The sequence below is a fragment of the Pygocentrus nattereri genome, chromosome 5 (assembly GCF_015220715.1).
Source record: "Pygocentrus nattereri isolate fPygNat1 chromosome 5, fPygNat1.pri, whole genome shotgun sequence".
NCBI classification, from domain to species: domain Eukaryota; kingdom Metazoa; phylum Chordata; class Actinopteri; order Characiformes; family Serrasalmidae; genus Pygocentrus; species Pygocentrus nattereri.
In genome coordinates this window covers 22,154,149-22,170,899 of record NC_051215.1, presented here as the reverse complement: position 1 = coordinate 22,170,899, position 16,751 = coordinate 22,154,149, and the positions used below count along the sequence as shown (strand labels likewise).

At 41.0% G+C, this 16,751-nt stretch overlaps 1 protein-coding gene across 7 annotated transcripts in view; it reads right to left on the bottom strand.

Annotated features, from left to right (window-relative positions):
* fgfr2 (fibroblast growth factor receptor 2) overlaps positions 1-16,751 on the bottom strand; it is a 75,448-nt gene that overhangs the window by 40,200 nt on the left and 18,497 nt on the right. For 5 of the 7 annotated variants that reach the window (XM_017702675.2, XM_017702674.2, XM_017702673.2 and 2 more), the window contains exons 3-6: positions 14,393-14,659; positions 12,412-12,486; positions 6,797-6,966; positions 2,646-2,769 (exon numbers count right to left, since the gene is read on the bottom strand). In XM_017702675.2, the coding sequence (XP_017558164.1) occupies positions 2,646-2,769; positions 6,797-6,966; positions 12,412-12,486; positions 14,393-14,659 (636 nt within the window). The remainder of the gene's footprint in view (positions 1-2,645; positions 2,770-6,796; positions 6,967-12,411; positions 12,487-14,392; positions 14,660-16,751) is intronic. The other 2 variants (XM_017702676.2, XM_017702677.2) reach the window with 2 other exon arrangements.

Here is a 16,751-nt window from a genome sequence, read left to right as displayed (position 1 = left end):
TGGGGGAAAAAAACAAAACATAAAATGAATAACGTGCCATAACTTTTGCACAGGCCACATTTTATTTTTCCGTTTTATTTTTATCCCCAATATGTTAAATTCAGTAAATAAACACTAATTGTGTACTAAAATGTGCAGAAGTAGAGGATCAACAAAACATGTAACTTGACCATGGGAGCCTAAACTTTTGCATACGTAGGGGGGATACACAGGCAGAAGGTGGGACTCCTTACTGGATATCATCTACCATAAAACTCTGCAGGGTCAGATTTGGCAAAATGCCACTACAAACAGGAATAATTAGGCTCGCCTAACAGGCTCTGCAGAGCTCCAGCACTTTGGACCCAGTCCGGCTTTGATGTGTCAGCCAGTTCAGGGCAGCGCCGCTTGCTCTTACATCACTGTCTGGAGGGTCAGTGGGACTCAAATTCCACCAAACAGGCTCTTATTCGCTTTCTTTCTACATTTTCTCCTTCATTCCTGATGCATAGTTAAGTGAAGTTCTCCTTCATTCCTGATGCACAGGATTCAAATTCGGTGTCTTTCGGTGTTCAACAAACACTGATATGGATCGTGAGTTAATTTGAACTTGTTGTGGTCTCTTTTCAGACCCTCAGCTCCTTTCACAGACTCTCCTGGATCGTCAGAGAGCAAAGACAAAAAGCACAGAGCCTTCCTCAGTGCCTCTCTGCCTCCCCACTTCTCTCTCTTTCTCTCTATGCTGGGGTCGGTCACAAACAGGCTTTACTGTTACGCAGTAAAACAGCAGAGATGCAATTTGACAGGCTGCTTTTACTTATCCCAGAGCAGGGGGCCTGAATAGGGAGTATTTATGTGTCTCAACCTTAGACTTCCAGTCCACAGCACTGCCACGGATACTGCCCTGTAAAAGTGCTCTGCAGGTCACTGGAGGCACTCTGTCCAGACCTCCAGCATACTCTACTTTTTCAAGGACCTTGTTAAATGTTAGGTCTTTGTATGCTTACGCTGGCTGAGCATGAGTCACCGGGTTCTGGGTTGTTGTTTCTGGACTTCAATAAGTACTGCTAATATTGCAAACTACAAATTAAAGCTACTGAGAAGCAGTTCGCATGATCTCACTTGGTCACCACTGGTTGATTACTTGACCCCTGAGCTGGGGCTGAACATTTCTGGGAAAATGTCTTAACTGCGATTTTTCTGACCAGTACTGCAAATACGATTTAAATGCAACCATCTTCTATAGTAAACTAAGCACTTCCATTTTTCCCCACTTGAGGCTTGAATGCCAACAGTTCACAACTCCAAGTTAAATTAGGTTGAATTTCCCCAATTAAAACTTCCAAAACGTATGAAAAAGATGGGTTCATGGGTTCTTTCGTAAAGGAAATGGTTCTATTAAGAAACATGAACACTCAAAGAACCCTTTGCATGATTAAAGGGTTCTTTGCATCAGAAAAGTTATTCAGATTGATGGGGATCTATGCTATAGATGGTATAGATATAGCACCAAAAAGGGTTCTACTACAGTTATGATGTCAAGCTTGTAACAATAGAAAAATCCTTTTTTCAAAAAGGTGCTATACAGAACCATCTGCAGCACATTCTCCGTCAAGCTGAAGAACCCTTTCATGACGCAACGAACCTTTTAATCACGCAGAGTTCTTTGTGTGTTTCTTTACTAAAGAACCTCTTTTTTAAGTGTGTAGAATATAATTCAACCTGCAACTGAACTGAAATTTGCACTCTCTTCAATTATGATTCAGATATAAAACCAATCAATCAATCACTCTATATCGATCGGTATTTTCAACAAGCCCGACCTTACTGGGGGAATCCATTATCGGCTACACATGACCGATTAACTATTGATATTGTTTCTTACACAAACAAGCTCAAAAATGAAGTGTCGTCATGAAATGAGAGAAATTCATGTCAGATTCTCACTTTGCGTTGGTATTAATGGAACTAAATGCTGTACAGCTAATAATTATAAGCAATCCCATTGTTTAAGATGTTACTTTGCAAATGTGAAGTGTGTAGTGTGCTTGCAGCACTGTTGCATGTCAAAAAAGCCCCTTTTAACAAGGCATGGCAGAATAAAAGCCCTGTGAAGGAGAGCGTTTTCCCACTAGCTTCGTCAGTCAGTAATTACTTCAGATGGATATTTATATTTATTTTAATTTCATTTAGGTGACACAAATTAAACATGTCAGGTGATTTTGAGACAATAAGGCCATAGTTAGGTTGTCTACAGTGATCAGTTAATAAATAAATGAGAACTGAATTTGAAATTCTCATCCACTGTGCTACATTTCAAAAATCGCTTTCTTTGGATAGATAGATCATGTTTTAGAATGAACTCTTCATTTGTAACAGCACAGAACTCCGCCAGGGTACACTTCATAACTCCTCTTAAACCATCAGAGAGAGTTTTATTTATCCCACCAGTTCTTTCTTTCACATACACCTGTCCTCTTCAGTGACTGCATTCAGCCAAGTTCCTCCATTTAGAAGCTGGCACCATGTAACAGCATTCCCTCAGCAGCCCTGCAGCCTACCTGCACCTGTCCGACCCACGCTCCCACCCCTGCGCTCTGCACCTGTATAATAAACCTGTGGGAAAGAGGAACAGAAAACACACACACACGCATGCACATACTCACCGACTACATCCAGGGTGTAGGTGTGGTTAATGGAGCCATATTTGTTCTCCACTATGCAGGTGTAGTTGCCTTTATCAGAGGGAACCACGCTCTCCATGATCAGGGTCCAGTGCTGGAGTCGGACCTGCATGAGAACAACGACTCAGTACTCAACTTTCACTGCGAAAAAAATCTTAACGAGAGAAATCATCTTAAATCTAACATTTCTCATTTTAAGATGGTTTTACAAATATTACAAGATTATATAAATAGTTGTGGTTATTGTCGTTATTGTTGAAGTTGTTGCTGTGGTTATTGTTGTGGTTATTGTTGAAGTTGTTGTTGTGGTTATTGTTGTGGTTATTGTTGAAGTTGTTGTTGTGGTTATTGCTGAAGTTGTTGCTGTAGTTACTGTTGTGGTTATTGTTGAAGTTGTTGCTGTGGTTACTGTTGAAGTTGTTGCTGTGGTTACTGTTGAAGTTGTTGCTGTGGTTATTGTTGTGGTTATTGTTGAAGTTGTTGCTGTGATTATTGTTGTGGTTGTTGTTGTTATTGTAGTTGTTACTGTGTCAGGTTGAAGTAGAAGGTGTCATGTAGCCTTATGGACAGAACCCTACAGTAAAGTGTTACCGGAGTGTCCAAAAGAGTGGACTGGGAGTGGACACCTCCAGCAGTACTGCTGTGTCTGATCTACTCAGACCAGCACAACACACACTAACACACCACCACCGTGTCAGCGGTACTGCAGTGCTGAGAATGATGCACCACCCAAATAGTACCTGCTTTGTGAGGGTCCATGGGGGTCCTGACCATTGAACAACAGGGTAAAAGGGGGCTAACAAAGTATCGGAGAAACAGATGGACTACAGTCTGTAACTGTAGAACTACAAAGTGCAGCTATACAGTAAACAAGTCATAATGTTATGCCTGATCGGTGTATTTTCTTCATATAACTGTTCCACATTTCTTTAAATCGTGCCGGACATCTGTACCTTCTGTATGTGAAACTACAGGGCAGTAGTTTCGTTGCTTGTTGGGCAGATATTACAGCAGAAAGACACAAGGGAAACGGGAGGAGCAAAGGGTGCAGAAACAGACAGATGAGCAGGCCTTCTCTCAGCGCCTGCCTGTGAGGTGAGCTTTCCAGCCAGAGCATCATGGGAAAAGCAATACAGACGTGCCGACAGACGGCTCGGAGCATGAGCGAACGTGCTCTCGCCCCCACCCTAGGAATGCAACTCTCGTGACTGTAGGCCATGCTCTAAATCCAACCTGCATCCCTCACTGCGTCTCTCTTTCTCACTTTCTCAGCGCCTTAATCGTTGTTATATACTGATCTCAAGCATCAAATTGCAGAGAAAACAGAGACATTATTATTAAAAAGATAAAGCAGGCATTTTTAGTGGGCGACATTATCCAAATACAAAACTTTTGTTTTGTAAAGTGGACGAAATGTTTTGAAACTGCAGCAGAATGCTCTCCGCCTGGCCACAAAAATAAGGCTACACTCATCATCCAATCAAAACAGAGCTTGTCATGTAGGAGGTATTTAGGCAAAGGAACATCAAAGCCATGTTAAAGAGAAATAAAACATTATTCAGGAATTCGGGGTTTCCATGACACTTAGCCTCAAGTATTTCAAAGAACAATGATAAATAAAGCCTGACGGTGCCACTTTACAACAAGACTACCTTTGTCAAGTGTTTATGAATGGTTTACAATTAGTTATCAGTTATTAGTTGGGTTATAAACACCTTAAATATTATTTCAGTCATACAACAGCAGCTACAACATTTAAATATAAGCGGTGACACTGACTTCTTCATCGGCCAGCATTCAAATCTGACAGCTTCATCAAATATTCATATTTAAGTCAATGTTATAACTGCTTATTAATGATGTTTATGGTGTTTATGACCTTATTAATGACGATTAATAAATTCATTTTAAACTATTCATACGGGTAAGCGTATACAAGGGTAGCGTTATGGTAAAGTGGTGAAAATGGAATAAAAAGGGAAAATGTCTTCTTTGTCTCAAAGGACTTTAAAACAATTTAGTAAAAATGAATTTGCCTCATTTAAATTCAGGCTAACTCTTTCTTAACTTTGTCAAACTTTGCTCAAGGAATTAATTCAATGGTCATACTTGTGTAAGTACTACAACTAGGATAAATATATTAATAATATAATATTAAAATTTATATCAACTCCCTCTCTGATATCAAGCTGTTTAGTTAATGCTAATGTTGCTCCGGGTGCCTGTGCTTAAATATGATTCAGGAGATTTCTCTGTGACTTTAGAGTCCAGGAAGCATAAACGGGCACCAGGAGAGGTGCAGTGGCCGAGTCCAGTCATTTATTAAACTTTAACCACAGGGTGAACTTGGGGTCTTTCACCAGAACACTTCTTTTCACTAATTGTTTGTTAAAGGCGGTAACTTTAATTCAGAGAATTCAGATGTTCGTTGCTGGAATAATTTAATTTAGCATTATTTACACTTCACAACTCATGTTCTCGATACCTATTCAATATTAATGATGCATCATAATAAATATTTATTTGCAGATATTTGTTTAAAAAAATATCGCCATCTGGCAGTTTGGCCAATATTTTGTACTCCGGAGCAGAATGTTTAGGTGATGCTGTGTAACAGCGCTAAAACATATGCATGTTTTACTGCGTAGTATGTATGAACAATTTTGGAGATTAATTGCTCTTATTTTTTATAAATTAAGCCCTAAACCTGCTAAAAGTCCAGTCCAGTTTTTTCTGGCTTGGAGCTTGAACACTGAACAAACGACTGCCAGTTAGCTGTGGCTGTGTTGTTAGAACACACGGGTGTTTAGTTGCTTCTAGTTGGTCAAACTTCTCTACTGGCAGGTCACAAGCTCAGCGTGATTAGGCAAAATTTCTCATCTTAAAATTTAAGACAGCAGTGTCAATAATATAGTATTATACATACTAGTATTAAAGCGCTTGCTCTTTAAAAGTCTTTCTGCCGTGGCAGTTCATCAGGGGTTGTTTAGTAAAGAAAATGGTTCTACATAGAGCCATAAACTCTCAAAGAACCCTATACATGATTAAAAGGTTCTTTGCATCATGAAAGGGTTCTTCAGATTCATGTAGAATGCTGTTTGAAAAGGGTTCTACATAGCACCAAAAAGGGTTCTTCTATTGTTTCAATGTTAAGTTTGCAACAATAGAAGAACCCTTTTTGGTGCTATATAGAACCCTTTCAAAAAGGTTATTTATAAAACCATGAACAGCATCATCTCCTTCAATCTGAAGAACCCTTTCACAGTGCAAACAAATCTTAAATCATGCAAAAGGTTCTTTGAGTGTTTTTGGTTCTATACAGAACTATTTTCCTTACTAAAGAACCTTTGAAGAACCATCTTTTTATGTGTGCATGTAAAGCTAATCCAGATGGATCTAATCCCAATTTACACATGCATGTATCAAAATCTATATGGGCTGATATGTACGTGAACAACATCAACTGTTGGCATCAGCCCCCAATTCCCATATAAACTCCCACAACAATTCCCAAATCAACTCCCATATCGATCCCTATATCAACCCCCATATCAATTACCAAATCAACTCCCATATCCATTCCCAAATCAACTGCCCTATCAATTGCTATATCAACTCCCATATCAATTCCCAAATCAACTCCCACATCGATCCCTATATCAACCCCCATATCAAACCCCATATCAATTCCCAAATCAACTCCCATATCCATTCCCCAATCAACTCCCATATCCATTCCCAAACCAACTCCCATACCCATTCCCAAATCAACTCCCATATCAATTGCTATATCAACTATATCAATTCCCAAATCAACTCCCATATCGATCCCTATATCAACCTCCATATCCATTCCCAAATTAACTCCCATATCCATTCGCAAATCAACTCCCATATCAATTCTTATATCGATCCCCATATCATTTCCCAAATCAACCCCCTTATCAATTCCAATATCGATCTCTATATGAACCCACAAATCAACTCCCATATCAATTTCTATATTGATTCCCATATCAATTCCCAAATCAACTCCCATATTAACTGCCAAGTCAATTCTCATATCAACCCCATATCAATTCCAATATCAACTCCCATATCAATCGCCCTACTCCCAAGAGCTTCGCTCTTACCTTATAACCACCCATGCGGTCCTCCTGTCGGAACGGTCTGCCGTTTTTCAGCCAGTGCATTGTAGGCGTGGGATTCCCTGCTGCTGCACAGCGAAACTTCACAGTGTTGGCCGCTGGAACAGCGTGCAGCTTCTTCTCCATCCTGTCCAGCATGGTCCAGCGCGGCTTCCCTGCAGGGAGCAAGTATTAGTCATTATCTGGCACTGCTTGTTGAAAATGATGTGTATGTAGTGTCTAGTTCAAAAACCATGGCCAAGACCATTTTTTTGTTTATTTTCATTGTTTTTTTTTAGGTCACATCACTAAATACAATCAATTCAGTGGAAATCTCAACCTCATCTTTTTGAACAGTAGCTCTCAGGACCTTTTATACAGTATATTTCCCTCATCCTACCTTTGTTTAGCAAATAACTCACAATTATGGCTAACCTCAGTAGAGTGCATGCAGTGAGGAAGCCTCAGTACTGTGCTCCTGGCAATGTGTTTTATATAAGTTTTATATAGTTTTATATGTTTTGTATAGTTTTATATAAGTTTTGAGCTCTATTTGTAAAATTATGAGTGAAAATTTCAGTAAAACCTTTACCAGCATCAAACATTTGCGTACAATTCTGTCTTTCAACACTCAGAAGCACTCAAATATCTTTATATATTATGTGTTGAGGGTTTACCCTAAAACATGTAAGAGTGTCGGCTTATTTTTGCTTCCCTAAGTCTCAGCACAACACTTAGCAGGATCACCAAGCAACGCACAACCCGGCATACAAATTAAATTAAAAATAAAAAAATAAATAAAAAGTGAGAACCAAGAACACCAAGAGCTCCATTTTGTTCTCTTCCTTATAGCCCAGCAGAAGCACATACTGGAAATAAAAGGTATGAGAAAAGACCGAGACATAGTGTGGAAGGAAGTGAGGGGGGGCAAGAAGGCGCGACCGAGGAGGCAAATCAAAACCGTTATTCGCACTCCCAGAGAAGCTTAAGGACAAGGCCGGTCTAGCTAACATAACCTTGCAATTCACACCGAATGACTTAAATAAAAACATATCTGCTTTCCACCGTGCATGAGGAATGGAGGAGGAAGGAAAAAAACCCTTCAAACCCATGTGGGAGGGGGTGAAAGAAAAGACGCCTGCCAAGAAAAACTGGACCATCACATTCAGTTTCTTTTTATCAAGTTCGACGTCTCGCCTTTGTCTCATTAAGAGTCTCGCTGCTGTTTGGAGGATGGCACTTTTGTCAAAGAAACGAGAGGCTAGCTGGGACTAACGAGGGAGCAAGAGAGAGAATGCACTGGAAGGCTGTGTGGTTTTGATGAAAATCTGTGTCCAAATTCCTTTCCGGGACCCCATCAGCACTTGAAACATGAGATTAGAATAAGGCTTATTTTCTTCTCCAGCTAATAAACTAATACTGCACTCTCAACTGCTTCCAAAATACTAGATTCACTTTACTCATTGTTACAAAATAACCACAGGGAGGATCATGTGGCTCTAAGGAAACAAAAGCGCACATCGTTAGGGCTGGGTATTGTTAAAAAATCTCAGCATCAACAGCAATACTGATACCTTTATTTTGACACAATTCCTGAATGATGTTTTTCCTTGAAAAGAATGGTTTGGCAGAAAATAACTTTACCTACTTTTCCACTTATCTTAGATGTGGTTGACTGGCTGAGACATGTCTGAAGTCCAAGTTTTGCTTCATTGGTTTAGAAGTGGAGCTAAAGTTGCTCGAACTGTACCACGAGTCCTTCGAGGTTCAAGTACAACTCAGCTTGACCAGCCATCCTCCAAGGCGCGTGGAAGACAGGCGTCATGTTCTACGTACTGGCACCCAAGTGGTGGAACTCCCACTGGCTGTTCAAACAGCGGAGTCTCTCGCGGTCTTCAAACGCAGACTGAAGACTGTCTCTTTATACAGCACTTAAATGAAGATTGAATTAAGTATAGATTGCAATATATTGTGCTGCACTTATATATTGTATTTTATTGTATTGTACTGTATTGCAGTGTATTGTAGTTTATTATATATTATTATATATTAGATATATTATATATCTTGTATTGTGTTGTATTGTATTATACTGTATTGCCTACTGGGTTCAAGTGTTTGTTAGCCTTGCCACTCTGGCTCTAAACTAAAGAAGGAAAATTTGGACTCCACACATCTGACCAGCTGCATTTTCATCAAATTACCATTTCATTAAATTACAAACAGAAAGGGGGTGTGGCTTAAACCAGAAATGAGCATGAGGCGCTGGAAATGGATATATTTACTGACCGCAACAAATTACAGACTAGACAAGAAATTCTGACGTTAATAACACGAACGATTTAGACAATCAGGATATCGCTGTTGTCAGAAGAAAATCTTGTATCTCCAAAGTGGTAACTTTACAGGAAAAGGAAAAAACCGACTGTATTCTAATGCAAGTCATTTTGGGCCATTTCCTTTGGTCCATTCATCATGAAATTTATCTACAATGTAAAGAACAACACGCATTTTCAAATTATGTCAAAAACTAAAAAAACAACAAAAATGGAGATACAAGGTTTTGCTCCAACAGCAACGACATGTATCTTGATAGTCCGAACAGACAAAATAGAACCTGTAGTGCCATTTTTAAAACTATAATAATAATAATAAGTCTACAATGACAATGATTTTTATTCAGTGTTTATTCAACTGCACTGCAATCCAATTAAACAGGCCAAAACTTCCTAACAAACATGTGGTTACTCAGCGCTCTTTAAGTATTGACCACAGAAAACCATATTGCGAGGTAATGTATCACGATAACGATCACTGCCCCCACTCTGTAGCATCATGAAGACTGAATTTATATACTCAGCCCTACTTATCACATAACGCAGATAACAGAAGGAGATTGAGATCTTTCTCAGTCAATGAACCTAAACACACTAAATAATCACACTAAATGGCGAGTTCCCAGTTTAACACTGGGATGTTCAATCATGCTTCCACATCTGGAGTGACCCCTGTTGCCACATTTCTCCATATATGGATGTCAGCAGGAAGATTTCTAGCGTGCCAACCACAAAGTCATAGCATAACTTGATACCACACATGTAAACAGAGGTCTTCCTTTCAGCCTGATGGAATGCATTTGGTCTTAGCCCATTCTGGGTCTCCATTCACTCTCTGATGGTGTTTTCCTCCTTTCCACACTTAATCACATTCTTCATCTTTATCTTTCCTGTGGGTCGGGTCATCTCTGCAGGACTCTCTCTCTCTCTCTCTTTCTTTCATTCTCTCGTTCTCTCCCTCTGACCTCCCTGACCTGACAGACCAACAGAACACCTGGTATCTTTCTATCAACTTGGCTCCTCAAATCTTTCTAACGGTTTGCCTCTGCACGGTGGCAGAGGACAAGGAGGATGACCCTCGGACCGGAAGGGTGGTGGGGCCGTGTTCCCATGCCCTCATCCGGACATGCCAGACTTCAAAGCAAATGACCTCCTAAATCCCAGAGTGAGAGTGCCCACCCACTGACCCAGCACTGTAGCTTCTAGACAGACCTTTTAACTTTATTGAATCAAAATTCTCGCTGGCAAAACATCCAGAGATGGTCTTTAAATTTGCTTAAATCTGATGCTTGAGGAATTACGGCACATGCATTTCCACAGAGACCACAGTGAAACATATTGTCATATAGAATCTGACCGTTCTGTGTGCTATCATGTTTCCTATCACAGTGTAAAAGTTGCATTAGGCCTCCTTTCATTGTTCGATGTACTGTGATTTTTCTGTGAGCTCACTCAAGAGCAATCAGAGTAACTATAAAATGTGACATATTCATGTTGTTTCTTTTTGAAAAATGCATAAATGCAAATTAAATCTATGACATTTTCGGCTTTACATATCAAACAAATGCGACAACAACACTGAGAAATCTCATTATTATTACAGAAGAGCAGATTAATTGGCAGAAACAGATTTTTACATCAAACTTAAATGATCCCCATATCGTCGCTGTAAGGACAAAAAGTCATATCTCCATTTTTGTCGCTTTTTGACATAATTTGCGTCTTTCAAAAATTAAGAATGCTTTTCCTTGCTCTTTAAAGTTACCTTTTTGGTGATACAAGGTTTTGTTCATACAGCAGCGATGTGTCACAAATTATAGTCTTGAGATTGCAGTCTTTCATCATTCTATCAAGATGTTTCACCAACAATATAATGCTCTAATACTGTACACTGTAAAATGTTATCATAGCGCCCCAGAGGTGCTGTCATACTGAAACTCCTGGACAAAAACCTCAATTAGCTGCGTTTCTGAACAGTCTGAAAAATTACTTTTCAATCAGAAGACAAACCGCAGTTCCAAGGAACCTCAAAAACCAGACTTCCACGAAGTCTGCAAAGAAGTCCAGGGTTGTCTACTCCAATATATCCCAGCTGAAAGAGGACAAAATGAAACATATTGGTGCTGCTGAGGCCCTCTATGCACAGTAATATGAAAGAGTTCTTAGTGGTTCAGCTAGGCACAGATCCAACCCACTGAGCCTAAAACTGCCCCAAGCACAATGCTAAACACCGCCAACCCCCACTTCGCCCAAACCCCCACCCCACCTCCATCCTCGGCCAAAGGCCAGAACTCCACAGCACACACAGACAAGTACTGGTCCTGATCCAAACCAGAGCTCGCTAGTTAAAAAGCTTAAAGTTTCACTCCTCCTCTTTCCACCCCTCTTGTTTTTTTTAATAGTCAGTTTTGAATAGATGGAAAACGCCAAACTTGCCAGGATCACCAGAACAGATTTTGCTTTGTTTTTAAAACAGCTTGTTCTGAGTAAAGGGCTAGAGCACATCCCAGCCCCCATCAGTACCCCCTGCCTCAGATTAACGTCTGATACATTTCAAACCACGCACAACATTGCGAGGGCTTGATGCACGAGAAGAATTTTAACAAGATGTGAAAACATTTCGCTTTCTTTCCCCTTCTAGATGTCCCATGAAAGAGACCACTCTGCCTCTCTTCCCTTCCCCACGCTTTCAGCCAAGCCTGATTCAAAACACATCCCCCTTCAGGTAAATAACACAGACCAGATGGGTGGTTTCCATAATGGATGAAGCCGGCTGACGAGCTGCTCATGGGCCAGCTACCTGAGAGGGAGCAAGAGAAAGAGAGAAAGGGAGAGAGAGAGAGAGCGCACTAGAAAAAGAGAAAAGAGTGCAGAAGAATGCGAGGAATGTGTCTGAGCTGAAGTTCCACAGAGAAGTACTACAAGCCTAAAGAGCTTGGTGACAAGCAACTCCTGCAGCCATGCTCCTCTATCACCAGACCCTGGCTTTGAGGCTGACCACACAAACTACAGCGCTGAAAATAACCAGAGATGCGCTTCAAAGACAGGGCAGAAAAATAAAGGCCTGAAAGTCGGAAAGAACCACTCAACCCTGTAAGTGTGACTAATAATGAAGAACATACAGTATCTCAATGTCGTTCCCTGTGTCTAAAGTCGAGGAACACGCAGCCTGCCTCTGGTGATGGTAGATATTCTGAGCTCAAGTGAAATACAAAGAGCAGTCTTGCGTTTTCAAACAGGCACTCCAAAGGCCATCGACAGTTGCCGTGGTTCTCGGATACTCACGCGTCTGATCGCCGTCTGCACCGACATCGTCTGACCGCTCCGCGTCGTCCTCATCATCACCGGATGAGATGGCATCTGCAGAAAGCACCGGGAACACTGTAACCTTCCTTTGATGTTCACGCCCCCACAAATCATCCACTACTACAACTACTGCTACTACTACTGCTCCTGCTACCCAAGAAGGAGTCATTACAGAAACTTACAATTAGCATGAGAACTTCTAGATAGAGGAACGGCACCTATTATCGACCTGCTGGCTTTTCTGAGAAAACTAGTCACAAGTCGTCACTGTCAGGACAAAAATCCTTGTATCTCCATTGTTGTCATTTCATTTTCGTCAATTGAAAAACACCAACCATCATTTATAATTTGTTAAAATATAATTGTAAATGTTAAAAAAGGCAAAAGCAATTGTTTGGAAAAAAGTCTTGTACAATTAACTTACGTTCAAAGTTAAGAAGTCTTTGCTTCTACTGTAAAGTCACCATTTTAGAGATTGCTGCCATGCAGTAAATTTCTGATGATCTTTCAAGTACGTTTTTCTTGCTTCAGTTTGCTGAAATATTCATATGTCTTTGTGCTTTAAGAAATAGTCATCCAAAAACTCTGGACGAGCTCTGGTCTCTCAGCAATGACGCTAATTACCATGTACCAAAACTGTACCATGTAGCATGGCTAACCCAAGTTTATGAGGTCAGTAAAAATGGAATACAAGCTGTTAGCTGTTGTTCTTCAGTAGTGTCAGTTCCAGCACTCACCTCACGTTTAGGTTCATGAGTGAAATACTGCTAACTACTCACTGTTTATCTAAAATACTTGGACAAAAGTGCTGATATTAGGTGCCGTTAGCTACTATGCTAACAAACAGCTACTGACCCTGCTAGAAAAACCAGCATAGACCAGCATGGCTGGTCACCACCAAAACCAGCATATCGCTGTGGTCAGAACAAAACCTCAGATGTCCAAAACAGTAACTTTACAGGGGAAGGAAAAAAAACCTACTTCAGTGTAAATGTAAGGCAGTGGAACCAGACGTATTTAAAGTCACTTCGTGCTGTTTCTTTTGGTCCATTCATCATGAAATTTACACACATGTAAAGAGCAAAACTCATTTTCAAACTATGTCAAAAACTGAAAAACGTCAAAAATGGAGATACGAGGTTTTGTTGACAACAGTAATATGTTGTGGTTTTATGCTGGTATACTGGTCAACCAGCATGACCGTGGTGGGGCAACTGGCTAAGCCAGAACCAGCACTAGTCCAGCATAAACCAGCAAATAATGCTTGCTGTTCTGTGCTGGGGTTTTTTTCAGCAGGGGAGAAAGCTAGGAAGCCACTAGTGATTAAAAACAAAGCATGCACGGTCTTATAATTTCACATGGGATGTTTTTGTCCTAACAGGGAAAGGAAAGGGGCGAAGTAGCTAAGGAAAAGTTTCAGGAACTGTTTCCAAACACAGAGCACAGCCAAAACTGACAAACAGCAACATGGATCCATGCTAATGATAAAATTAGCATTGTGGCTTTTTAAAAAAGCAGGGTGAAACAAAAAACACCCAGTTCTCTCAGTACTACAAAGCTCCAACGATGCAGCAGAGTCAACAACAAACGTCATCAATGTTCAAGCTTGACACTGGAATGATACTGAGGAGGAGGGACTTGCGATCAAATGAAAGCTACAAAAAAAAAAAACTGTCGCCGTTTTGAAAGAAGCTTGGCGACCGGTGTGAAGAGTAACTCTTGAGAACTTGGGCTGGTGTCTCCTGATGTACACCAGAAGAATAGAGCCTCCCTTTGCTGAAGGACTAAAAGAAAACGTGAGGAACAGGAAGGTGACGGTGGAGGGAAATGAAAGCTGTTGATGGAGGTTAGTTAGGAGGAAGGCGTTTCAGGCGTGGTCCCAATCTTTGATTTTCGTAATTTTAGGCACCAAAAGACAGACCAGCACCATCCTCGCCAGCTCCTCCGGGCCGCATCTCACCTGTGACGTTCACAATGAAGCAGAGCGTGTCGCCACGTTTGGTGCCAGCGGCGCTGCACGTGTACAGGCCCGAATCCCGCGGCGTAGCATCGCGGATCTGCAGCCAGTCCCGCTCTATGAGTGTGCGGTTGTCTGGGCCCAGCGACGAGCCATCTTTGGTCCACACGATAGCAGCCGCCTCGGGCAGAGGGCAGATGAGATGCAGCGGTTCCCCCGGGTGCACAGAGCACACAGTGGGCTTAGAGATTTCGTATTTGGTTGGAGGCTCTGCAGAGCGGAGGGGAGGTGGAGGAAGAAAAGAAAGGGGGGTGTAGGGTGTGATGGGTTGCGATTGAAAAGAAGAAAAGAGGTGGGAGAGAAGAAGCAAGAGTGTGAGATGGGAAAAAACACCACAGCACAATAACCCAACAGAGGTTTTATGGGAAAGATAGAGCACCCAGAAAAACACTGTTTTTAAACCAAATTAACGCAACGTATTAAAAACTGCTCACTTGCACCCACAGAAGATTACTTCAAGCATGCAGTTACCCAAGAAGAAAAGTGAGCCATAAGCTCAGTTGAAGAAAACGTTGTGTTTATCCTTCAGCTTTTTCTTCATTCTCTTCATTGATCTTGGATCTCTAATTAAAGCCTATAAAATGCCTTCATTTAGCTTCACCAGTCCCGAGCAAAAGTATGAAACTGAAAAACACCAGCATCTACTTAGGGCTGGGCAATATGACAATATCTATCATTGTTGTGATCAATTCTTTCACAAAATTATAAACATATCATGCATTGTGAACACTTCTTGAATTATCATTATATTATAGTTTTAGCCATATCGCCTACCCCTACTTCTACTCAACAAACAAGAGGATATTTTATCATTATCATAATAAACAATACGCTGTTCAGCACTTCTCAAACTGGGGATGGCAGGTTTGGGGGGGTTGTTAAGGGGGCTACAAAAAGTTCATAAGTTGGATCTCTACTTTTCTTTAATATTGTCAGTTTAATAAATTTTCACTGGCCATAGGTTAAAAGTGATGATTGCATTAAATGGCAGATAACATTTTGTAATATTTATATTTTTGTAATAAATAGTGGTAAATAATTGTGTGGGGGGGAGTCTTGAGATGGGGGACGGGGATTGAGATGGGGGGGGTCGGGGGGCTTGAGATGGGGTGGGAGGGTGTGGGTTGAGATGAGGAGGGTGCAGCAGCACATACGGTGCATGTCCACTACATGGACAGTTGTCAAAATCTACCACTAATTGACATGTTAATTTGTGATGTGCACTGTAGACGGACATGCCTCTTCGCTGGCCCCATCACTTGGCCCCATCGCCAAGATACACTTAGAGTAAAAAAGACTGAGAACTGCTGCTGTACAGTGTGCAGCACTGAATAAAAATACTTTTTGAAGGCAGTTTTAAAACATGGCACTACTAGTGCATTGTGTATCAAGAAAATAAAAATGTGACTGTTTTTGAGGTCTGAAAAGTATCGTGATATTTTTGCTGTGTTGCCCGGATCCATTTGTTATTTGTGTCAAGACAACATAAAATGACAACATAAACTGCATAAAACAGAAGTAAAATGTCACAGTTAATGTTAATGAAGCAAAGTAAATGAGCTTGGCCGAATCATAGTCCTGCTTTTTCCACCAACAGATGCATGTGAGGCAAGCAAAGCCAAACAGAAGCGAAATAAAACACCCTCACCATACAAAGCAAGTTTCAGGGTGAAGATTGCAGTAAAGGTAAGAGTACACTCGCCCTTTTCCTGCATGTATAAACAGGAGTCAGCTCACTCTTCCACAGTCAGTCGTCATTTTGGGCTGTGGTTCTACTCCAAGATCTACTTTCTGTGAGCCACACCCACACATGCAGAAGTTTGAGCTAGTTTTAGTCTTTGTGCACGCTGGCGTATCTGAGCTGAGCAATAAACCTCAGCATGACTGCTCCCCGTCAGCTCCAAGGCGTGCGGCATTTATGAGTACAGTTTGGAGAAAAGTTTAAAGAGAAAGTAATCAGTTTGATGCTGTGTGAGCAACACCCACACAGATATCTGCTTTCTGGCCAATTAATATAGCCAGATGATTAAAAGCAGGGCACAGAAATCCAACCCAAACCACAGTGTCTCATACACGCATGCATGGATTTGGCTCTCCTTACACAAAAACCATGGAAGGCATCCAACTTGCTTTATTTCGAGTGGGGAAAAAATGAACGGATGCTCATTAGACGTGCTGGTATTTGGTCATTCGTTAAGCCACAATATGAAATCTGCAGTTTTCTTAAGCTATGTTTACACAGCAGGTAAAAGTGGCCCAAATCTGATTTTCTCACCAAATGCGATTTTTTTGTTTGCCTTCA